The 27,491-nt window shown below is 35.7% G+C and overlaps 1 protein-coding gene across 1 annotated transcript in view; it reads right to left on the bottom strand.

Moving 5' to 3' along the window:
• LOC122815364 (dynein axonemal heavy chain 3-like) overlaps nt 1-27,491 on the bottom strand; it is a 4,921,723-nt gene that overhangs the window by 4,681,049 nt on the left and 213,183 nt on the right. Inside the window, exons 2-3 of the mRNA XM_044087818.1 lie at nt 14,099-14,607; nt 13,067-13,196 (exon numbers count right to left, since the gene is read on the bottom strand). Coding sequence (XP_043943753.1) covers nt 13,067-13,196; nt 14,099-14,607 — 639 coding nt within the window. The remainder of the gene's footprint in view (nt 1-13,066; nt 13,197-14,098; nt 14,608-27,491) is intronic.

Genomic DNA, 27,491 nt, shown 5'->3' with positions numbered 1-27,491 from the left:
ATTTACTATGGCATTTTATTTCTCACTCTGTTATCTACCCCATAGTACACTTACTTGCCTGGCTCCCTTCTGCTTTTTAACTCTTTCCTACTTCATCATCACTACACTCACACAGCTTTGCCTACACTACTATGTCTTTCTCTTCCAAACCCTTCCTTCTTCATCTTCACTACTCAAACAAAAGCTCCATATTGGGCATTCATTAAAAGTAGTCCCCATCACCCTTTAACAGAGGTGGTTAAATATAAAACTCATTCTAACGTATACTGACTGTATATATGAGACAGAATATGCTAATACATTTGGGAATTGCAACAATTTGTTATTGTATTTTGCCTCACAACTGCCCCACTTAGAACAACAGCAATTTGACAAATAGTAAAATAGTGCATATATAACCTGCAAACAACCAAAACATGACTATAGTGCTTATATAACCTTGAAAGAAATAACATCACTATAGCTAATATGTCAAATCAAATGTAAGTGCTTATGACTTCCATTAAAAGTATGAGTCAGACATGTCACTGACAAGACATTTCATCCATCAAAGTAAATCTTTCCATATCCGGCTTCTAGACACAGTACTGACTGTCCAGTTACCCAGTGATAACACAAATGCTAAGCACAATGCCAGACACATCCCTTCATTGAAAACCATTAAAAGACAGAATTAATCTTAACATACAGTTTAGGTTATTTACATTACATGTATCCATAAACCTCTTGAAACTGTGAATATTGTTTAGCTGTTTGAACAAAGTAATCACTGCCAAAATATATTATCCTCTTTCCTAGATAGCACATTTTGCTGGGCTGACTAAAATGTGACAAAGCCCGCTCTTTGTCCTAACAAGTCTGTAGCGGTGAGCCTACTTGAGTCCTATAACTGGCCCTATAGCTGGTGAGGATACCCTGCAGGGTCTCTTCAGATTAATATAATTCAATATCCGGCCAAATTGCTGACACTCACAATGCCTAGTCCCAGAATGTAGAAACTAAATCACTGGAAATCTGGACTGGAATGTACTAAGTCAAAGACTGAAATTTCTTTAACTATTTCCTTTGCTCCAAAGTGTCACAATCTCTCAGTTGGTAAATATAAGTTTGGGGGTGCAGAGGGCTTACTCTCTGCAAAAACAATGTAAAGGAGCGTGATGTTTGATATTCTCTCTTCTCATCTATTTTCCATCTGTTTTTTCAGCATTTTGGCACTCTGCTTTGAGGTCCACAATATTTTAATATGGACCATTTAATTCACTAGACAACCAGGCCATAAACCAGTTTGCCTTTCATATATACCATACACTCCAAACCTTCACCCCTCTTTGGAACTGCGATCACACAGGGTTTTCCTTCTTGCTTGTATCCTAGTTCAACCAGCTTTGTAGTAAACATTGTTAACTTTACCCTGCAATTACTGATTTGTTTTTTATTGCCTCGTTTTTCCATTACAACAGCAAAACAGCATCTGACTGATCAAACAAATACAATATTCACACTAGTATCATTCTGTCCATGTTTCCATAAATTTTAATGACGTATTACTCATCCTTCTGGGATTAGTTAACACAGTCTGCAAAGATACTTCCAACTACTGTTACAAATGCCGCACTGTACAGTCACTGCTCTGTTAACCAACTCCATCTTCAGGGTTGTTATATGAGGACCATCATACACACTACTGCAAGATGTGGACTTTCTTTTTTACAGAAATGTTAATGGAGATACCTTTCTGTGAAATGCACAGAAATAAATACATAATACGCATCATGCAATTTCTTACAGGACAATAACATGCCTAAAAGTATGGCTTACCAAAGTATTCTCTAGAGATAACATGTATTTCAGGTGGCTTTCACAATCATTGTACTTAAGATGTACAAAGAAAGGGACAGAGAAAATGAATGGCAAAAGACCACAATGTTCCTATAATCAGCATGCCAGTGATCCTACATAAACCCTGGCTTTTCCAATCTCCGTCTTAAAGAAGCCTAGAAATTAATAAAAAAATTAACAATGTTGCCATAAAAGGGCACCAATAAGACAAAATGGAATATGATCACATATAGGTCCTATAATACAATCTTCTTTCATTACTACCCAGAACACCATAATAATAAAAAAAAAGTTTGGATTTATATAACTCTTGTCTCTTGGCACTGTTTGTTTTAGTCTGTGTGTGTGTGTGTGTGTGTGTGTGTGTGTGTGTGTGTGTGTGTGTGTCTGTATGAGAGTGTGGGAGAGAGTGATATACACACACACACACACACACACACACACACACACACACACACACACACACACACACATTTTTTTTCTGTGGTTATTTATTTTTCCTGACGAGGAAGGGTACATTAGGCATTGATAATTGTTTCAAAGGATAGCCATGTAGCAGTTCAGTATAAGATTGAGCCGATGATCACTGTGGTTATACCTATATATTCGAAGTGCAAAAAATCAGTTACAGATTATTTTTAATCCTTATATATTCAAACAGTTTAATTATTTTAAGGGTTTATCAAAGTCCTCTAAAAATATAATATAGCCTATGAAAGGGTTATGTTATCTAGCAAATTGACAGCTATACCATTATAAAGCTTTTTGTTGAAGTTTCATTTGCAAAACAAGTGTTACAAGAAATGTATAAAATTGGCTGCCCATTTTTTTCATGTTGTACTGTTTGTACTGGCTAGTATAAAAAGAAAGATAGTTGACTATGGAATTTAAATTGCATCATTCCTTTGCACCATTTCATTAACTTAGAACAAAAGATGCCCTCTGGAGTAGCAGTCTTCAGTTGTTTGGGGTGATAAGTAACATTCTCCTGCTTATTATCTGCAGACAAAGATATTCAGGGTACAACTTGGATATAAGTCAAGGTACATGTTTCTTGGCAAATTAAACAAGGTTTGTTAAAGCCCCTAAAACTGCATGGCTTGAGGTCAGTCTAACTATGGAAACCAAAAACAACACTTAGCCCTCTACGAGAACATAGCAACCAGCAAATGAACTCAGATATCTTTTTATCTCCAGTGGTGTGACTGCTAAAATTAAAAAGATTAAATCACCCTGTGCCAATCACAAGAGACTTCACAATGAAAAAGTTATTTCTGTCTACTGAATCGGATCAAATAAATAACACTCGGCCCTTCTGAAAAGAACAGAGTTCAAAGCAGACTGAGTCACCATAGCACTTATACGATGTTCCCTTGATGTATAGTATTTACATAACAATATATTATAAGAGGCTTAAAAAGAGCTTCCTCAAGGCAGTAAAATGTGCCTTTATTATTTTTATTCTTAATTCAATATAATCTTTTCAGCATATACAAATTCCATGCAGCATATCTTAATTCATCTTCTAATCAAACAGTAGCATTTTAATCATATTATCTAATTTCCAAATGACACGTGAGGTAATAACCTGCCAAAGTCTTATCTTGAACTTTTTTTTAAATCACTTCTGCTTTTACTTCAAGTCTGCAGTAGTCTGAGAGATTTTCACTAACTAAATATGAAAAATTCCTTATTTAGAAGGATGAAAATACAGTCACCAAAATGCTGATAATATTTGCCATACTACTTATGAGTGGCTGTATTATTTAAATACAACTGTAAAAGAGTTATGGTCTTTATTTATTTGTTAGCAAATAGGAGAATTAGCCCCTTTTCAATAACAGCCCTACCAAAATGGTAAGGGCAAGAAAGAAATACATTGTCTGGGAAGCTGGAATGTTCATGGAAGACCTATACAGATGACATCATCATTGGACAGAAGTCTGGATTGAACCGCAGACCATGGTGGTGTGTCATTAAGAGCTTAAACACTAAACCTCAGTGCTACTTTATAGCTATATAGTATGTTATTTATATGACATAAAACATATGAAACATTGCTGATAATCTTTTTTTTTTTTTTTTTTTTGCTTGTATTGTAACCTAAAATCTCTTTTTTCAGAAGTTTACACAAGTTCCTGAAACTTCTGAGAGTTTTTTTAAGGAACTTGAATATCAAAATATTGTAAACTCAATGCCAAATACTGTTTAAATTAACAAAAACAAATATATATATATATATATATTACCGTTTTGAGTTATTACTGAAGTATCTTGTATAATAGACATGTCAGACCACTAAAATCAGAAAGAGCACATAAACAACTGTAAGAAATTATCAGTGGATACATTATTTTCTTTAAAATTTAAAACTTAACTAAATCAATGATTCAATAAAGCAATGTAACTCAGGATGACCGCGATCCAAACAAACAATTTCTTTCTCAGATGAACTATTTAAAAATACCTAGTTGGTAATACTTCTTTAAAAATAATATACATTTCAGTTCCTTTTATCACCATTTAATAAAGCATTACTTATAATATAATACAATTAAGGAAATAATGTATGACTCATACTGTGTCTTACTTACTAAGAAATGTTCAGTGAGCAAATTAAAGAAAGTGCAATTACAGTGCAGAAAAGTGACTGCAGGGTGTTCTTCTAACTCCTCTGGATTGCCTGTTTGAACTCAACTGGGAACCTCATTAATTTAAAAGCACCATGACCCCCCAGTACGCTTAACAGAGTGTAAAATAATTACATATCAAGGTTGTGAAAGCATTACTGTTTGAATACTTATTGGATGAGCATTGTCAGTGATGGCTGCATTCACCGAATTGGAAATACCTTGTATATCTGTACTAAACAGACAATTTATACCAAAATAACTGATTTAAAATGTTCAGTCTGATTCCTCTCACATTTGAATCACATATAGCTGCTTATATTTTAAGGATTTCAAATTATACAACAATCTGGATACATGATTTTATTTCTGCAGTGCTTATGAGTAACATCTTCCTACACAGATAGCAATGCACATTTATAAACTACATAAACTATATACATATTGATAATTTTGGTGGAACTGTAAGTTCAGTGAATGCTGAAAAATGTGTCTCTTGGCATTCTTTGCACACTGACATGTCATTATATAAAATGCAATGTGCAATACAGTTTCCTAAAATGTAAATATTTGCAAGATGGGGGGGGGGGGGCAAGAGAAGTCAAACAACTACTTTAATAAATTAAAGGCAAGACTGTTTCATTAGAACAAGTACATTTTAACACTGATTAGTAAACACTATCCTGTAGGATTGTGTCCTTTTACAGAGATCATTAATATGTTTTTCTTACCTAATGCTAGACAGCAGAAACCTTCCTTCCTATTCTTTCCGACCTTCATTGCTTCCTCTGGTACCATGGAGATTGGTTCTGCAATGTTATTGCACTGTGCCACAGTTACAGCTGTGACACTAATCTATCTCTCTCTCTCTGCATAAACCATCAGGAGGAGTTGTAAAGAGAGCCTGTCAACTTCTGCACTCAAAACTTCCACCTCAGGCCAAGTCAGGTTGCATGGGAAAGGCAAGGCTAAATGCATCAAAGCTACATCCTTCATCAGGAGATTTGACAAGATTTTTCTCCACTGAGGAGCAGAACTCTCATTAATGCTTCTCAGACAGAAAGCTCCAACAGTGGCATTCTATCTCTGCATTGCTACTATCTGCCAAGTAGTCTGTGTACAATGCTGGTATCTATTGTTTCAGAGACTGATATGTAGCCAGAAACTGACAGACATCTGCAAATTACATAGTCTACCAGAGGTTTAACCCTTGGGCTACACTTCTTTCATTTTTGCTATTTTAAATGGAGCAAATACACCTTCAAGAAAACTGCATAACAGTACTGAAAAAATCATGTCAGCACCTCCTTTTGTTTCAACACAACTCAAGAATCTTTAGCTTGCTGCCTTCATCTGTTCCATATCTCTCACCTGTCCTTGACTTGGGTTCAAAGCTTTGTTCCAGCCTTTCAATGATTGCTGATTTTTGTGATAAAACAGCAGTTATCACAGTAAACAAACAGTGACAGACATTATGATTATGGACTCAGAATTCTTCAGAAAATCCATGTTAAAGTAAATTCTGACAAGATTTGTATTGTCTCTGCTCAACAGTACAAATGTTTACAAAGCATCCCTGATTCATATCCTATATCTCTGTTTAGTTTTGGTGTTGTTGATGATTCCTGAGATAAGAGACTGACAGGTATGGTCTGTTCTCTGACAATATACTGATAGCCATGTTTCAAAATATATGCAAAATAACGCATATACATTTTTCAATAAACAATTTAAGTAAGGGGGATTTACATAGTGTTAGTATAACTTTGCTAAGTATATTCATCATTCGCTGGCAATAAGATAACAATGCTGCTTTCCTTGGTGTTACTTATAGGGCAATGTGACAGTTAGGAGATCTGGACAATGTGGTACATTATTTACTTCACCATGAGGGAAGACATTGCTGCAGTCTAGTGAAAATAGAATCCGATCACACAGCTGACAGTATTCTTTGCCTGTCAGAGATATTATGCCAGGATTCTTGATCTAATTCCTCTTTGGTGTCATGTAATTGCTAATGTTTATCTTACCTGAATCCCTGCCAAATGTAGTGTAATATTCAGTATATGCAGATATATGGCTGCTTAAATCATTCTAGTTCTATTCTGTGGATAAAAGCTAGAATATAGCTTATTGAATGTATTCAGTATTGAATGAGAAGCATCTGACCAGGTGATCAACGTCCATGCTCACTCTGAAAAAACTTTTGCTGGCACCGATCAATAGCCTTTGATACTATAACTTTCTATCTATCTATCTATCTATCTATCTATCTATCTATCTATCTAGCTAGCTACATTTTTTCTCCATCCGTTCATTACATACTTTTTAAGAAGTCACAACAAAACCCCTCTTTTTAAAACACAAGATCAAATAACCATGAAAGTAAAGAATTATAAGCAAAAAATATATAATTAGTACGCACCAGAAGAGATCTGTACAGCCTATTACTTTTCATTGGATATTTTCTAAGTGACATATTACCTCTTTTAATTAATCTCTTATTCATTTATAGGTGATAATAAATAATAGGCAAAGTGCTTATCAAATTTATAGTCTAATAAGGGCTTCAAAAAACATTTTTTTTCTTTACTAAAAACTTAAGGATTTGGCATCAATTTGCTTTCAAGTCATAGATATATTCATTAGGTGTTATTAATATTCAAAGCAAAAACATGCTCAGTTCCCAGAAGTCCTGGTTTCGTTTGTGCTTTACATTTTGTTTCACTGTGTTTTCCTTACAGCCAAAATGATTCTTTTTAACCCACAGCCTACTATCTCCATCTTGGAACATTTCTGTTATTCCTATAATTACCACAAAGTCTTCACTTACATACAACCCTCTCGTGGGATAGATACATCTTTTCACCATCTGTCTCTCCTGAAAAATAGTTCATGGTATGAGACAAGTCATTCAGATATTAAAACTAAGAATGCTTAGTGCCATTTTGCATCATGTGTGGGTGAACTATGAATGTGGGCTCTGCTTCATTTGCCAACATTTCAGTTTAATAGATGGCTCTAAGACATGACATGATGAGCGGGCATATTATTTCTTTGAAAGAGGGGTGTATGGTGTGCTTCATCTAATCATAGACAAACTAACAGAAATGATAAATCAAATAAGTTTGTGATGAAAATTGTTTTACATGAGAGGCAAACCCATCCCTCAATAACACTACTCCTAATTAATATAAATAACTCTTAAGCCACCACACCTTGGCAATAACTTATAAACCTGTTTGATCTCTTAGTCTTAATCAAATAGAGTTTGAGGAGTTTGCATAGAATTAGTGTGACCCCTGACACACGCACACACACACACACACACACACACACACACACACACACACACACACACACACACACACACACTCACTCACTCACTCACTCACTCACTCACTCACTCACTCACTCACTCACTCACTCACTCACTCACTCACTCACTCACTCACAGACAAGCAAACACACAAACATGTCAGGACAAGACTGCAAACTGAAATTGGCTCTAAAACACAGACAGGGAAATGTTAATGAACAGACAAGCAGGTAGTTGCTTGACATTGATCAGGGTCTGTAGAAACAAAGTAAGCAGTTACCCAGGGCAATGTTTTAGATGACCACACCAAAACAGCAGTTTTCTGCTGTAGTATGCATCCAGTGCTGAGTGAACATTGCATGGTTGTAAGTCTTTCTTCCAGGGAAAGGCTATGCTATGCTGACAACTCTTGTCAAATGAAAAGAAATCCACTGAAGAAAAGGTAACAGCGCTCCACATGAAATACAAAGTTCATCCTCTAGAATATGGCACTGTCCCTGTTACTGCCATCTTCTTGCCTTCTGTGCTCATTTTATAAAACAGAAACAAAAACTCAAATGCAGATTCTATTGCCACACCTGTAATTGGTAACATCTGTCAGATGTCAGTAGTGTTTTACACAGTAGCTATCAACTTTTTATTATTATTTTAATGATAGATTTCCAGGTAATGAGTGTAAATGACAGGACTGAATTTTCATTCAAATGCAAGCATATGGATTCAAAGTAGAGTTTTAAGTCTATATCCATGTGCAGGGAACCTTCCACCAATGCTACAAGGTCATTGCACCTTTGGAAGAAGGATGTTTCTCCTACCGTGTCCATGTTCAGAAACAGTTGCCATTGTGAACCGTAAGCATGTCTCAGATATTCATTGATAAGTACTGTAAGTATGACTTTGAAAGCATACAATGCAGTTTCTATCAAGCAGGTATCTGTGTTCCTTTACAAATGTAATTCCTTCATTTGGAAAATAACACGACAAGCAAACAAAGACTTTAAAGTGCTGAAACTTAAGTAAATGTCCAAGTGCATACCAACAGTGAGAAAATTAAAACAGCATTAGATATGACTGTACATCCCTGGCCATAGTTAATATAAAACAGACCAAGGTAGCTAAATGTATGCATGTTTGACAGGAGTATGAAAGGTGAAATAACAATACGGTATCGCATCTTAACACAGCAAGATATCATAACAGCAGAAGTAAATACTGTCATTGCAGTAATGAGGAAATGGGCAAGAAACATCCGATACATGTGTAGAAGTAGTTGTAAAACTACCTACAATGGCACTGATAGCGGCTCTATATCAGCATATCGAATGCTAAAAATGCCAAATGCAATTTCATCTAACTAAAATGTTCGAAATCGCAAAAGAGCGAACTGATGGAACATCAATTTCTTTCCCAGGGAAAGAAATCGGTGTTCTGTGCAAAAAAAAAAAAATTAAATACTTTAAACCCTGGCAGAAGTGGAGGGCTGTACCCCCCACACCCCTCTACTTTAATGTACCAACTCCGAGACCACACCACAGTGGAGGAAATAGCAAACTTCGATGATGGCCCACCGATTTCTTTCCCTGGGAAAGAATTCGATGTTCCATCAGTTCGCTCTTCTGAGATTTTGAAGACTTCAGTTCGATGAAATTAACTTTGGCATTTTCAACATTCGAAATGCTGATAGGAACCCCTGATAGCAGACACCTGTATAATCAGAGGGAACTAACATGGGTAACTAGTTGTGTAGGCAGACGAGTAAAACTAGTTTAGGAGAAGGTTTGACTAGAAAGGAGTCTGATAATAGTCATCATGAACTCAGAAGAGGACAACAGGTAAAGATGAGAATTGCAAGCAAGCAGTTTCAGACTGTATTCATGGTGTCTAAACATCAGTAATCAGTAAAGCAAAGGGAAGAGGAAAATTGAAAATTGAAAACAATGAGCATGTAAAGGAGGAAATCTTGATATGTAAAAATATACAGATGGCAAAAGGGATACAGAATGAGCCAACATACCATATAGAGGTAGGACATGTGGTTCTGCTCTGGTGGAAAGTCATGTTATTTATTATTGCAAGACAGTAAGATAATCTGTTGGAGGCTTCTGTTGTGTGGCAGCTATTGTGTGTTCCTTATCACTTGAACAGTATGCCATCCGTTCTAGTATATTTTTCTGGAAGAGGAGGTAGACTGCAGAGCCCACCCACAAAAAAAAACTATGTGCATAAGGTCATGGTGCTGTTTTTAATACTGCCCTCGATGGGTGAGAAGAGGAAAGACAATAGCACCAGTTCTTCTATATGATGGCAACCAAATACAGACAGGTGGATCCTTGCTCACCATTGCTAATGGTCAGACGTGCGTTTCTGATGACATGTCTTCCAGGAGGAGGTGGTACCCATGGGTTGATGGGGCACTGCTGAAGAATAATTGGGGTTCTGACAAGTGGAAGATAATAGCATGGGGTCAGTGAGGTCATAAGTGTGAGTAGGAGAGAAGACACCCTAAGAAAAGTGATCAGTTCCAGCAATAAACACCAGGCAGATAACTGTGGATTAGGAAGGGTGGTGTAGAGTACGGGTGCAGCATGAACCAGTAAGATGACAGAGAAAAAGTCTGCAACATTTCAATAAAGTGTGCATGTTCATCTCACTGAACTTAATTTTGGCAAACACAAAAACTCTGTTCACCAAAATTACTTTCACCAACAGTTAAGTTTGCTTTTTTCTCTACTTTTGTGCAACCTCGGACTTAGTATATATTAGGCCAGGGGTGTGGGGGTGTCCTCCCACATTAGTTGTATAAGGGGGTTGTTGAGTTGTTTGTTGAAGGTGGTTTTGGCTTATATGCATCGCAGGTGAGAGGAACTGATGCAGTAAAATGTGTCAGGTCTTTGTGGAAGACAAGACATAGAATCTAAATTATGTTTCTAACAGGAGAGCACCATTCTTCAAATTCCTTGTATATTACATGCATTATGCACATGTAAGTGAAAACAGTCAGAAATCAGAAGAAATACATGGTCACAGAAGAAAAAAAGTATTTTACGATATGCAGGTTACACTTGCATCAAGATAAAATAGGTTCTTCAAAACAGATGTGGCTTTAGTTTCCTTTCAGAAAATATTTAAGAAAGTAGAGTCATTCAGATGGTCACAAGCACAATTTTTGACTTGCAAAAGTATTGCATGAAACTGCCAATGAGAGTAAATAGTGAGCAGATGTGAAAATAAATAAGTAAGAAGAATGCACAACTGAGCAGTCCTTACAAAGCTGAGCAAATAATCTGGAGAGCCTGGATCCAATACATGAATACAATTTTGCTTAACAATAAATCTTGGCATAACAACAAATCTTGGCATATCCAAGCAGACTCTTTTACTTTTGTCGAAAGATAGTTTGGTTGATATCTGTTTAGTCTATGCAATTTGGTCGACAAATTAGATGGTTACAGGTGTCAACAGGTGTGTGAGACTGGATGATTCTCATGGATGGCAAATGTGTCCCTTCCCTGAGAATTGCATGAACTTGGAGTTAGTGTATATATAATTATCAGAGGGGTGGGGCTTGCCCCTGCAAAAAACAATGTTTTATTTTTGTTTTATTTCTGTTTGCTTTTGTCAAGTTCCAAAATTGATGCTCAACACATGCACAATACCATGTCGATATGCATAGTTTCTATCATTTTGTGCTGACGTTATGCACATCTACATTTGTGCTGTTTGACTAAGTTAAGTAAATTCATCCAAGTAAATAATTTTGTAAACATGATAAACAGGATAATCTTAAGCTCTATCCTGCACGATAAGCAATGATAAGTAATGATAGCATTATATGGGCTTCAATACTCTGACTAACATCTTAAGGAAACATCAGAAGAAGTGAGAGCACCATTGGGAAGGATGGAAACCTACATGCCCCCCCCCAATAATATTGATTCCATGAAACTACACTAATTACTATGATAATTGTTTAAGCAGAAGTGTACTTTATAACTTCACTGGAAACTTGGATTTTATTGCTATTAAACTATCTGCATGTAAGGATAGGAGCAAAAATCAGTTATGGTGTTATATCATACCAGAAAATAACTACAGCACACCTCTATCCCAAGAGATCCCTTTAATATATCATATAAAATGTACAATAATTGTTCTCAGGTTCTAAAGCATTTGCTCATGCAGAATGAACACCATGGTGAAAGCAAGCAGGAAATAACAGATATAACATAGGTTTAAAGTAATATGTTCATGAGGAAACTGGTAGGAAGAAAGAGAAAGAATGAACTACGTTTGTTCTACAAATATCCTGTGCCATTATCCCTTACTAACACTATCCCTACATAAAATGGTTAAGAATAGTCATTCAGTCAATTGAATAAGTTAGGATGTAAGAAGTAAGTGTAATGTCACTACATTCTACCAATATACTGCACTACTGCTTTCTTTTTTAGTGCAAAAAATAGCATATTATGTGCAGTCCATGCATATTGAATTAACAAGTTTGTACGGTGGACAAAACAAGGGATACTAAAAGAAAATCTGTAGGAAATGAATAAGTTATATAAGTTGCTTTGTGCAGAATTCTTGTCTCAAAGACAATATTATATTCAATATTATAAGAATACAGTTATTCTATCCATACTCAATATGTGCCATGCAGAAGTAATATAAAATACAATTATGCTTTATGGTCATTATGATTATGAAATAAATGATAGAAAAAAAACATGTCCTTGTATCATAATAAATTGCTTATGGCTTTTAAAGTGTGGTGTGTGTGTGTGTGTGTGTGTGTGTGTGTGTGTGTGTGTGTGTGTGTGTGTGTGTGTGTGTGTGTGTGTGTAAGCAAGGAGAAAGAAATGAAAGAAAAGAAGTGGCAGGAAAAGCCAAGACAATTGAAGAAAATTATATTCACTATGTGTCTTTCTTATTCCTGTACCTTACTAGCTCAAACTATGCCACACATTAATGTAATTTTCAGTATTGCAGACGGAACTTGAATTATATAGCAAGAGACAGTAAATGACCATATCAGTTCCATGCAAACAGTAAAACTGTATAGTCTCAATATTGCTAAAAATAAATATTTTACAAAATAAAAAAATGCAGTCTGCTAATACTGTCATTTAAGCTATATCAATCAAAATTACACAGGACAACTGAAAGGTAAACATTATTTCCTGCCTAGTGCTTAAAAACAATAAGATGAAGTGCTAAAAATCAAACAAATTCTCTGAAAGTATGAATTCAATCAACTTATATGACTGTTTGAACTTACCTCGGCAAATCTTCTTCAGGAGTTGCTGGTCTTGAAAGACCATGTGTGGAGTAACTTGAAGGAGCAAAAGCCACTGCAATGATGGCACGTGTGGCTTCATCTGGCCTTGTATAATCATCGTCATCAGAATCTTTGAAAAATGCAAGAACATATCATGACTTATTAATGTAATAATGCTATTACAGTTCCCTGCCTCAATGATATTAGACCTCAAGTTAGACTGTACATCTACAAGAGGTTTTCAAATTGCTACTTAATTAAGTCTCACGTAGCTCAATTTTCCCATGGATAATTAAAGGCTTTGTTCTACAGAAGAAATAAGCATTGTAAACGATTTATAAAATGGCAATCATAATTTTAAAGTTCATTTTAATTTTTAGCATTGCTCTTTAGTAAAAAGACACACACACACACACACACACACACACACACACACACACACACACACGCTATTGTTCTTTACTTTTTCCATACATATATTGTTCAAGCTTGTAAATTAAATGGAATACAGTGATACAGAACCATGTTCATATCAATGTTTACAAAGAAATCATTTTAAATAAAATATCGTATAAAAGTGAGACATAGAGGAAGTTCTATACAAATGTTGCAAGTCACTATCTGTAGGTTATGTCCCACCATTTAAACCCATCTGCTAAGTATTAATATGAAAAATGATATGATCTTCAACTATTGAATTTGAGATCAGTTGCAGTGTCACTTTCTTTACTAAGTTTATTTTGTTGAATTCATAGTAGTCTATATTGTTCACAGATTAAAGTTTAAAAACATTTCTTTTGCATAATAGACTTTGCTCATAATCAACCATTCTGTTAATACTGATAAATTAATAAGATCAAAAATAATTGCAAATTTGAAAATATGAAGAACAGCAGGATGCAAAACATCTATGGGTTAAAATACAAGCAAAACAACAGCATGCAAAACAGGAAAAATAACAAATAAGGCAACCTTGACTTCATCCTATTTTAAAGGAGTTTGTACTATAGATTCTGAAAAGCTACTGCTTACCAATGACTTCATTCTGCCTTGTGGCTTGAGTTTTTGCTGTAGGCTTATAAACTTCTGAATGAGAAGTCTCATTACTGTCCCTCTTTGCTGCTGCTTCAGTAAATGCAGACACACTGAACGAACAACGACTCTTGTTCTGAAATGAAGACAGTATGCTGTGCATGCAAGTTTTGTCTTCAGTCTCAAAGGACTGTAGTGATCGTCTGAAACACCTAGTCCCTGACACATATTTGTTGCTTTCCATCTGTCCAGAAAGTTCATCAGAGCTCCTGTAATGGAAGTTGACTTCATTTTTCACTTCTGAAAGATCTGCATGCTGAGCGGCGGTGTAATTTTGCTCTTTACTTTTATTAAGCTTTTGATTTGCTGGATGACTGCTGAATCTTTTCAGCTCAAGATCAAAGACAGGCATATGAGATGCTGAAATGTAGTTTTCTGAAAGACATTCAGTTCCCTGAGTTGCTGCATTACTGAATAATCTATTTTCTTGGTTCCGTAAGCCTTGTTGTCTGTAAAATTTCAAAAACAATTTTAAAAAGATTAGTTTTTATTCTTATACTGCAAGTGGCTTTTTACTCTGGTTATTATAGGACACTATACCACTGCCCTTATAAAATCTTATAAAATGAAGTCAGTCAACTGGTATTTTACCCTCACAGTACTAACAAATCACAAATGACAGCATCACATAGTTCTTTAAACTATGTTCCCTCACAGTTACAAACATCAGATGGTTACTTTATGAAGAAAGCTTTTAGATCCTTCTCATGGTTTCCATAGTGATTTCGTTTCTTCCTTTATCACAGATTGGCTGAAGAGCTGATACCCTTTGTGCTTTAAAAGGCTTCTGCTACCAACTGTCGATAGGAGGGATAGGCAAAGCATATTCTTGTGCATGTCATTAAGTCTGTCTCTGTATACAGGTGTGTTATAAACATTTAAGAAATAAAGCAGGCAAATACTGATAAATGGCTGCCAAGTAAATATTTCTTTCAGCTTCGCAATAATCAATGGCTTTTCAAGGTTGAATCTATTTTACTTAAAGCAATGACACTGACATTTTTGCCTGCCAATGCATAAACTGCCTCTGTAGTTTTTATATATATGTGTGTGTGTGTGTGTGTGTGTGTGTGTGTGTGTGTGTGTGTGTGTGTGTGTGTATGTGTGTGTGCGTGTGTGTGTGTGTGTGTATATATATATATATATATATATATATATATATATATATATATATATATATATATATATATATATATATATATATATATATATATATATATATATATATATATATATATATATATATATATATATATATGTATATATATAAAATCCCTGTCACTTGGTTTCAGTATTTGGCTTTAAGTCTTAATCATTTTTTTATTTCAGTATTAAGCTTATACTATTCTCATACCACTAAAAAGTTGTCGATGAAAAAGATCAGTTGATGTCTCATAATTTGTTCCTTTAGACATGTGAATTAGGAAATAGGTGCTTCTAAAGACATTTGCTTAAAGCTAACTCTGGATTATCTTCAAATGTTTAATAAAAAATAAAATGCATATTATAGATGCATGTGTTATATGAAGCAATGGTAAACACCATTGTGTTTTACGTGGTATATAATGGAGATACCACTTGTTCCATAACAGTGGCAGAAGCTCTCCAACCTGCCTCATGAAAAAAAGCATAACTTGTCACCTTACTGCTTCCTTTCTCTCTCTCTCTCTCTCTCTCTCTCTCTCTCTTTCTTTCTCTCTCGCCGTCTCTTTCTAGAGGCCATCTTGAGTTACATGTCTGTAGTGAACTGGAGAAATATTTAAAATGGCTAAGATTTTCTAAGTCTCAGTGAATGCTAAGTATGATAAAAAAGCAGTGATGGGTCAAAATATTGCCATGTCTTTTTCCAAATACACTTTGTCATTTATAATTTTTTTTTTACTTTGGTGTTTTACCATGAGAGTTACTTTTAATGAACAAGTACATGGATTGCATGTAGATCTGAAAAAGCTGCTTCTTCCAACCAGATGAGCAAACAATGGGCACAATAGCTGTACTTTGCTTTTCTTCAGTGTATTTTAGGGTTGTTTAAATATAATGGGTTAACAGTTATTTAAAATGTGATCCTGAGTTATATTTAACCAGATTGTTATAGATGTTGAAAGTCGTCACTTCCCTTTACCAAATGACTCTGTAGACTGCAGTTCTGTAAACACAGTAGATTTTTGCTGTAGGTCACAGATGCATTTATACTACATGCATGTATTAGCCAACACTGTTCTATGTTACACATCTCCACTGGCATTGATTTTCTGTAAAATGCCAGCATGGTGAAGTCCTTCATCCCTTGTTTCCTATGACTCAGGCTTGGAAACACATATTTGCACTGTATGGAATGATCCTGGAAAGGACTGAGTAAAGAACAAAATCTATTACTACACCTCATGAAAGAATCAGCCCTATTTTATTCTCTGACTGGTAGTATAAATGTGACACCAGCAGTAAGAGGCAACTTTATTCTGAATATCATAACTTCCAAGTGAGAGATACCTTGTATTATTAAAAAGATAGCTTATGAAGAAAGATGAAACTATATATTTTCCCCAGGCTCACTCTACCACTGTCTTCCTTCATTAAACACACAAATGCAGTTCTACAGAATATGGCATTATTAAATAATTAGGGCCCATGGAAGCAGGGGAAAATAGGTAAAAAGGAAGAAGATTCATGTTCAGAGTCAATGGAATATAAGAGGCTAAGGTCGTTTTCTCAGCATGCCAGCTGTGATTTATGAAATCTTTTCATACAATATGCTACGATGAGTGATAGTATCTGCCACACATGCCAGTTGTGACCGCTTCCCAAAATGAGTGCCCCCAACACTAAATAGCAATTTATCTGCTTGTACACTGGTTATGTAATACAGCACAGATCACCTTTTATCATCAGATTTGTTGTAACTAAACATGTATGTAACAGATAAGCCCTTATCTAATGATAATTAAGTACTAACACTGAAAGGTAAAACCAGGCAGCATTAACATTGCCTATGAGATATCTGCTATAAATAGCACGATCTGAGCACTATCCAGCACATGGCCAAACACACGTGTATTAAACATATCTGCATATATCCATACATGCATGCGTTCATTACAGAAACTTAATTATATGAATGTTGATTAATATTAATGCTTTTGGCATAATATCACAGATCTATTGCTGTCACATATTTTCAAATTCATTGAAAATATATAAACACACTTTCTATACTGAAATAGTGCCTGCAAACAAATCAGTATTTCCCTAAATATATGCTGACTACCCAGAGAGTAAACCAGACCTGACTCAACTCAGGGCTAACTTTTATTTGTCAGTTATATTATTTCATGATTTCACTGTCACAGTAACTCAAGCCATTATTATGCATATTATACTGAGAAGAAGAGAGTGAAGCATAATAAATGATTATCAGCCCTGAATGTCTTATGAATGACTCAGTATTTACCATTACAATGCATGTGGGCATCTGTTGGAGGCATTTTTTAGCAGACATTGTATAATGTCCATCCATTAAAAAGAAGAAAAAAGAAAACAGGTGATTGATTTCCTCTTTTTATTGAAGGAAAATAAGCTATCTGGAAGCATACATGTTGTCAAATGAAGAAAACATGTCTTTGTGGGAAAAGTTCAGAGTCTTCAAACCAGGAAGCTGTTTATAATTTATTTCAACTGAAAAAGGGTCAAGTGGAACCAGTTCTAAATGAACACAGACTATGCTGTTGAACAGAACAAATTTCGAAATACAGTATTATTCTACAAAAATACAGTCTGCCTCAAAATGCAGTTTTATTCAGATTCTTCAGAGAAATGCATATGTGGGTCAAACTTAAAAGATGATTATGATAATATGGGCAGACAGAAAAATTTATATTTTTTTTTCAAAACACCTTGAATATTTCAGTAATACTAGAGCATTAAATGTAGCAGCAACATATAAAATCATATCCAGATTCATTAAGGAAAAGGAAACTGGAGAATAAATAGCAGAAGATGTTGTGTTCTGCATAATAGAAGTGCTCAAAACAGCTTAGCATATAAAAGAAGAAAAAAACCACTGTGATTGTTCCAGAGGCCTACAAATGTAAGCATAATGTCACAAAGAGAGTATATAGGACTCCTTTTTGTAAAGAAGACAAATGTTAGAAAATAATGAAATGTATATTTGGGGTGGCAGTGCAAAGAAATGGAAAGTACCACTGAGAGCGGACGTCAACATGCCACATATAGCCCCCTTGACTATAACCAAATCTAATATAATGTTTACTGTCTATATGACACAAGTATTAGACCCACAACTACAACTTTCACAACATTACTCTGGAGATTGCAATGACTATTTAAAATACTGAAAACTGAAACTTAGTGCAATGCAATTTCAGGACTCCCCCCACTGTATTCCCCATGCAAAACCCATCCCTGCAATGTACAAATACTGATTTTGAGATCTCTGTGCTTTAGAATAAGGTGAACACTCTTAAGATACTTCAGTTTCTACCATAGGGAGTATTTAAAAAAAGAGCATTGCAGTTGTGTACCCCTCACTTCTACTTTGCTTGCATTTGTAATATCTCTTTATTCAGTTTTAACAAGTCCATCAAATATGAAAATTAAATGCATTCTTACTTCATGTAATATACATTTTGAATATCATATCAGTGTTAACCTATAGATATTTGTGTTGGGGAAAAAACTGTATCTCTCAAACCAAACACAAAATGTATAACAAAGTTGTGTTCAGTATTACCTTAACACCTCATGCACTGTTTGTCTCTATTTTTCATTATTTATATGTTATTTATTTAAGCCTAATTCATCATGTTTATGTCACATCTACTTTAAAACCTGACCCCTTGTCATTTTTTTCTCATATTCTTGTTGCATATTTTTAATCCAACCTTTTAAATTCAGTTGCTCTAAATTTCACTTTCCTGTATTTTGCTCCATATTCACCAGATTGAAATACCTAACTAAATACAACCCCCATAATAGTTATGCATTACTGTTTGAACATTTCTGGTCAAGGGAGTTTCCCTACCATCACTTTATTAATATAGTCTATACACTATTTCCAAAACTTCTTCCATTTGTTTCATATATACATAGTATAAGATATAAATTTACCTACTTCCTTATATGGCTTCTCCAACAACTTCCTATTTCAATCTTCTCAAACTTTATAGGATCCAAAATGTCTGCTCTTTACCACCCTAATTTTACAAGTAAAGCTTTAGTCTATTCCTTTCTATGTGTCTAACCCATATTCTTTTATCCAACTGTTTTAATTCTTTCTTCCATCCCTTAATTAATCTGTTACTAGTTTTAACTCATTTACTCCAGTGGAGCTCAGGAACTTTGCACTGTAACTTCCAAAGGGTGGAGCCTAAGCCTTTTGACAGAATCAAATTATGTCCTCACATTTCAAGCAAATGTTCATATATCTGGAAACGTAGGGGTTATGAAAGAAGTATAAATGGCAAATCCTTCGGCGCAAACCAGTTTTATAGCGGTGATGTTTTTTAGTTTTTACTTCTTAAACTGAATTGTATAAGTCACAGTTAACACAGTAGCTATTATGTTTGTAATATTTTATAAACAACTTAAAATTATCTCAGCAACAATTCAAGTTACACATCAGCAGCATTTTGTTCATCTAGTTGAGAGCTTTCATATGAGGCTAAGGAGTTCTGTCTGTGTTACTTGGTTGTTGAAATATTTAGAAAAATGTGACAATTATACCTATATAAATTTATATCATAAAAACAACATTTAATATCTCTTTACCTGCACTAAACAGAGGCCAAATATTAATGCTGTTGAGTTTGCTATTGTGTAAACTTTAAGATGAAATATTCTAAAACCTTGTGCATAGCATGATTTTGGAATTGCTGATGCAAATATGAATAAGCAATATCTGACACTTAAAGGCGTCAGTAGGACTTAACTGCAGATGCACATGGAGGCATCACTCGGATGTAATGATTTAATGTCCTCTCACTTAGCAACTGTTTATAATTTCCCAACTGTCTTTGGACCAGAAAAAAAAGTTAAATGTTCACAGTAACTGAATCACTTGACCTTTTTACAGATGTACTACTACTTATCTTGTCTACTTCAGTGTTACATAATCACTCCAACTCAGATGAATTTCTCTTAACAGATTGTCCCAATTTGTATCTCTCTCTCTCTCTCTCTCTCTCTCTCTCTCTCTCCAAAGAAGTGAACAAGCACATAACCTATTTTCCCCTTCAAAAATCATACAGCCTTGAGGACTTCTGATATAGTAAGAAATGTGTAAATTGGCACGCATTCTTGGTTCCATTTAATGTCAAAGAAAATAAGATTAACACAGCCAGGAAAATCTAAAGCTGAAAAAAATAAAGTGCTGCAGAAGAAGGTTTATGACACACACAAAAAGAAGGGAAGACATGGAGTATCAGAAAAGAAAAAAAGAAATGGAAGAAGCAAAGAGCAGAGACGAAGAATGCAAATGAGGAGCTGAATGGCACTCAAGGTGAAATGGATACTGACATGACCTTCAAAGATGCTTTAATGGAGATAAGGCAAATGAACAGTAAATTAGTCAGCTAGATAAAGCATAATGAGAGAGATAAGAGAAGATATTAATGAACAGACAGAAACTATCCAAACACCTATTAATGAACATGAAGTCCTAAAAGCATAGGTGCAACTCGCAGAGCCAAGGATGGAACTGCTACACACAGCACAAATGGAGAAAGAAAACAGAGCTTATATGAAGAATTTGAGATTGATCATAGTATCAAAAACAAAGGAAGGGACTGCAAGGGTTACATAAAATAACTACTGGCAGAATGGACAATAATACCTTTGGAAAAAATAACGATAGAAAAAGCACATTGAACTGCATGGATACCAGGAAAGGCAACAGATCAGTCCAAGGCAAATCATTGTACATTTCTCAACCTATGAACTAACAGAGAGAATCCTGCTACAAAAAGGGTTCTGTGGACAAAAGCCACGGTATAGCAACCCAGATTTCTTGGCCAGTACCAGAAAGAAAATAGAGGCTATTTTCCTATTCAGAAGCTAGCAAGTGAGAAGGTAATAAAGTATGACATCCTATACCAAGTGATATTAAGACTAATGTGGCTGGAGGCTGAAGACATGTGATAGCCCATAGCAATCGATAAGATGTATAGACAAAACAATGCAAGAAGCCTTGGCCAGAAATGTAGGCCGCCAACATGAAAAGGAGCAGAGACAAAAGCCAAACAAAAGGAAAGAAAATGGTTACATCCCCATTTAAAACAAAAAGTAGGCAATGAAGCAATGAATGGAAGCAATTATCAAGAAAGAAGAAAGAGGCAAAAACTGGAGTTGAATTGATGTTCAGACCCAAAGGAGAAACTAGAAAGAAAAAACAGACACTAAGATGGAAGACTAACCATAAAAATAATGATTATCCAAATATATAAAAATATGCAATTAAATGATTCAGAGACTTACTGGATGCATCTTCTTAAATAAGGAAAGCAAGCTGGACACTGACTCTTTAGATGGACTAGATTGGTTCAACTTTAAATTGAGCATAGCGCATTAGGGGGCATTTTATTACCCTATGGAAAAATAAACCACAAACTGAGTACTATTGCAAATAGTGAGTGGACATAAGGTAATATTTCAGAATATGACAAAGAAAACAGAAATGTGAAATGTAATATGTTATATGTGTTACTTTTTAAAAGTATACAAATGACCATGAGTTTAATGTAATAAAGAACTGTAAATGGATTAAAAGTAATATCTCACAATAAGACATGCAAAAAAGTAATTTGAAATGTAATATAATATATGTGTTTGTTAAAGTGTATGAAAAATGATCATAGGTTCATAAGTTCATAGGTTGGTAATAGGCTATCGGTCCTAGGGCCTATACAAGCCTAGGCATAACAATTCCCTGCCTATTTCTTCCCACACTATTTGCTTCCTGGACCCCTGTCTAGCAGGGCGACTGACATGATCCCCGGGGTGAATTTCCTTTCTCCCATCCATTCGTCAAGGTTTCTTTTGAAGAGGTGGAAAAAGAACAGACTAGCAAGTATGGTTGGTGCACGGACAAACCAAACATATAAGTCAAAGAAGAAATCCAGCACCCCAAGCAGTAGTAGCAATAAATCCTTTATTAAACCAGACCAGTTTCAGCAGTCAGCTTTCTTCAGTGGTTCAATAGTTACACAACTGTTACTCATATTTATTGGAATTTCAAACGAGGCAGTATGACATCATTTCCTGTATATAATAAAACATAACCAAAACATGATAGTATGTAAATAGACATATATAATGCAATATGAAGTAGATATTTAAATTATATGATAAAAGTTCAGACGTCTCTATTGTTCAGACTACTTTGTTGGGAGACAAATTAGTTGGGTGTCACCCTTGTGGTCATTGCTCTTTCTGTAAATATGTATTTACCACCAAAGATTTCACGAGCAAAAATACAGGAAAGGTGTTTAATATCAATTATTTTGCAAATTGCAGCACAGATTGGGTGATATATTTGGCCACATGTATATGTAGGGCATTCTATGTTGGTCAAACATCCAGACAATTTAGAATTCGCATCTCTGAACATTTAGGCGATATAAGGAATGCCAGGCCCACTATTGCTTTGTATAAACACAGTTTGATACATAAAACGGCTCAGTTTTCTTTTATAGTTATTGATAAAATCTCTGGCAACAGAACTTTTAAAACTGGGTGGCATAAATTGCTAGACCACAAAGAGAAGAAATGGATTGTCAAACTAGGTGGTTTATTTCCACCTGGTTTGAATGATAAATTATGAGGGGCTAGTGTCTCTAATATTTATAATATATATACATGTTATAAAACATTTTTTGTTCTTTTTGTTACAATGAACCACAGGATTGTCACTATATTATATTATTAAATGCAATTTAACAATATAATTCTGATGTGTATATTGGAATAAATATTTGCATTTTATCATATAATTTAAATATCTACTTCATATTGCATTATATATGTCTATTTACATACTATCATGTTTTGGTTATGTTTTATTATATACAGGAAATTATGTCATACTGCCTCGTTTGAAATTCCAATAAATATGAGTAACAGTTGTGTAACTATTGAACCACTGAAGAAAGCTGACTGCTGAAACTGGTCTGGTTTAATAAAGGATTTATTGCTACTACTGCTCGGGGTGCTGGATTTCTTCTTTGACTTCTTTTGAAGAGGGCCAAAGAGGCGCTCTGCTTGACATGTATGGGCAGTCTATTCCAGAGTCTGGGGCAGAAACCTATCTATCCAGCATGTTTTGTTTATTGTGATGACAAGGTTTAGATCCCTGGAGTGTGTGGCTCTGAGGAATTGGGATTTCTTTAAGTGTTGCATGTCCAACAGCTCTGGGTTTGACATGGCCTTGAATGTTAAGCAGAGATCGCCTCTGAGTAGACGATATGCAACAGAGTATAGCTGGAGTTTTTTAAGGTGGTCAGCATAGGGCATCAGCTTTAGGCCTGTGATTCTTTTAGTGAGGTATTTCTGTGGTCTTTCCAGTTGTAGCAGGTGTCTTGAGAGGTACATACCAAATGGGGCGTTGTATTCTATAATGGGTCTAATGACGGATGAGTACATTGGGACAATGACCTCCTTTTTTTTGAATGAAAAGCCCTTAGTGATGAGGTGTGCCACATAGAAGGATTTTCTGACTGTTGTGGCGATGTGGTTATCGAAGGTGAGACCACTGTCCACCTGTGTCCTTAAGTCTCTTATTACACTTTTGGTGTTTAGTGTCCTGCCACCTATGTGGTAATTCATGGGTACATGTTTTTTCCCAAAGGGGATAACTATACATTTCTTGGCATTGAGCTTGAGCCCATGGCTCTGGCACCAAATATCTGTTTCTATAAGTCCCTTTTGTAGAGTATCCACATCATTTGGATATTCAATAATGGTTCCCAGTTTGCAGTCATCTGCAAACTTTGTTAGCCAGAGTCACTTAGTATTGGCCTGTACTTCAGAGAAGTAGATGCCAAACAAGAGTGGTCCTAGGATCATGTGATATTTGAAGAGTAAATGTATTGGCAAGCAGGGCCAGTATTAGCATTTTGGGGGCCTGAAGCAGATGTCAAATTGGAGGGCCCCTAGGCACTTCCAGTCTATGTATCACCCTGTCACTTCCACCACCCCTAAGCAACCTTTTAATTTATGCTGCAAATTTGTACGAGTTGTACACACAGACTGACCTGTAGCTACAATACAATGCCCTTATATCACAACACGTCTGTATACCATACTATGTTGGCCCATCTCACAAAGGGACATTCACAGTTACTAACATTTAGTTGCAATAATGATATTTTGCAGCAACTCTAAGTACAGGTCTGGACGTAGGTGAAATGGCACCCTAGAGCTGCTGTGTCAGCCACCCAACACACACACACACACACACACACACACACACACACACACACACACACACACACACACATGCGTGCACACACACACACACACACACACACACACATGTACACACGCACACATCCACACACACACACACACACACACACACACACACACACACAAATTGTGTTGCTGTTCAGGTTTAGCTTTCCTTGTATCTTTTCAACACACCTTTCCTGACCAATTAAGCAAAGTAATAACCATTTATGAAATAACTCAAACAAGCCAGGGCCCAAGAAGCCATAGGGCTATATATGTTCTCGGATATATTTTAGAGAATTTCCCAGTGTTGCAATCCAGTGGTGGCCTAAACAAAAAATACATGAGTAAAAAAAAAATGTAGTCATTTCTTTTTTCTTTCAGGGAAGACCTACATTGTACCCAAGGATTAATGTTCAAAGATGACAAAATAGCAGCCTCACAATAAAGTAACAAGCCAGTTGTTGTCTTGATATATAAAGGTCCTATCTGAGAGCTGCCTGGCTCCCTAACCCACCAAAAAACACTGCGTATCCATCCCTCCGGTATTAGACTGGGATGAAAGCAGAGGTTCAAATTGCCACGGTCATGTATTTCCAGTGACTGCTGACATACATATGGATAGCATGCCTCCACACTCTTCAACCCAAACTGTCAAAAGCAGCTACCTGTATACATGCCTAAAGTGTGATTGTGAAGAAAGTAAAAAAATAATAATGACAGTAATGTGTTGTACTTTGTTGCTCCTTTACAGTATTCTGGCCCTACACAAGCTACAGTAACCTTCTTTGTACACATCTGAGGTTTGAGAGAAAAGTAAAAGAAACAATGACCACACTGTCCTCAGCCCAAACACAAGCTATAATAACCTCATGTGCACACCGCTAAGGTTTGACTGTGATGAAAATTAAAGAAGTAATAACTACATAACCCCTCCCCCACATAACCTACATCAGCTTTCTGTACACACACATCCAAGCAGGGTTGCTTTTAGAATGAGTGCAGTTGACAGCAGAGGCCATTATCAGCTCTATCCTAATAGGGTCATATCACAGTCCTGTTCAGGTTACAGAGCAGAATCAGAAAATAAATACATTATTTCCTCCTCATTTTGTCACAACCAGTAACAGCTTTTGTGGGGCACTCACACAGTTGAGGAGCACCCTCTGCATCCAGTTATACAGTTGGAGAGTGGGGTTCCCCATACTCTTATATGATCTAAGCATCTGAAAGTTCTGTGACATATTTTATACATTAGTTTTTAAATATAATTACTTGTTTGGTACATTTTTTACTGATACCCAGAAGAATAATGTATGTGTCCTAGCATTCTTGGGTGTGTGCACTGATAAAAATCACTGTTTTACACACACACACACACACACACACACACACACACACACACACACACACACACACACACACACACACACACACAAACTCACACAAACATAAGCCATAGCAATGCCAGTTTTGCACTTAATTCAGCTAACGTACAACACCTGTACTTTCACACCAGATCAGTAACTGCTCTTTAGCAGTCGCCTAACAGCAGCAGGGGTAAGTCACTTTTATTTACCTCAATGAGGAGTAATACATGCCTGTCACTGTCCCTTATTTTACAGACCTTCCCTGATTTTGCTCACAGTTTTGCTCTATTCTTCGTAAATAGTTTGATTTGCTTGTAAATCATTCAGTACTACATACAGTCAATAAATCCAGCCATCATAGTTTTATACCTATTTTCCAAAAAAAATCAGTGCTGATGCAAAAGTTGTTATACTATTAACTTTTTAATTAAATTAGAGTTATATTTAAAACTCATTCCTGATTTTGAGCCTTTATTCTGCTATTATTGGAATTGTCCTGAATTTTTCTGCAAATAAGTTGGAAGTTGTAGTATCTGGTGTTCTGCCAGTATTTATAAAACTCCCTGAAACCAAAAAAAAAAAAAAAAAAATCCCTGAAGATCATAAGCATCAGCTCTACTTAAAATGCAAGGTTTGCACCAAGATCAGTCACTCCGGGCTGCTGATCGCTCTAGTGCTTACCTTGCTTATGTTTCAGGATCATATCACAGACCTGTTCATCTGAAAGAGCATAATCAGGAAATTAATACATTTTTCTCCTAATTTTCCCCAACCAGCAACAACTTTTGTGGGGCCCCCATACAGTCAAGGATGACTAATGGGGCCCCTTTGCAGCCACAGGGATTGCAGGTACCTAAAGCTGGCTATGTTGTTAGATTTACTGGAGTGAATCTCCACTAGCAGGGCTTAACTATGCCAGGGGCACTAATGTCAGTGGTAAAACATTTCATGGAATTGTGAAGCCTGTTGCTGATAAAATACTGTTACTATAACCAGAGATATCTTTCAATTCTAATGGCGACATAGATAAAAAGAGTTGTTATTCAGCTGGTTTACTAAGTACACAAAATTGCTGTACTAGCTTTTTTTTTTGTTTTGGCACACATTACAAACTATCATGATAAGATAACTTGCTGTGGGTGCCCCGCTCAGGAACTGGGAGCCCCCAGTGACCACATGATTTGCTGGTACCTACTGTTATGTTGGTAAGGGGGATGTACAAAGTATAAACATTATCAGAAAAGCATTAAAGGGTGGATCGAATTAAAAAAAAGAGTGAATCCATGCGTGGAACACAGTAGCCAGATGGAAACATTGTAGTCTATGGTCATTTAACTACACAATTCAGACAATCAAAAGGGAAGGACCTAGATTTCAAGAAGATAGACATTTTTATAACGGAAAAGTACTTCCAGAAAGATTTAACAAGCAAGAGTAAATGCAGTGCAGATACTATAGGTAAACAATGGTATTATTTGAATATGACTTTCACAAAGCAAAAAGCA

Source organism: Protopterus annectens, chromosome 11.part0, assembly GCF_019279795.1.
Source record: "Protopterus annectens isolate FY-2018-M chromosome 11.part0, PAN1.0, whole genome shotgun sequence".
Taxonomy (NCBI): Eukaryota; Metazoa; Chordata; order Ceratodontiformes; family Protopteridae; genus Protopterus; species Protopterus annectens.
Note: the sequence above shows the minus strand (reverse complement) of the source record. Positions and strands in the feature narration are given on the sequence as shown.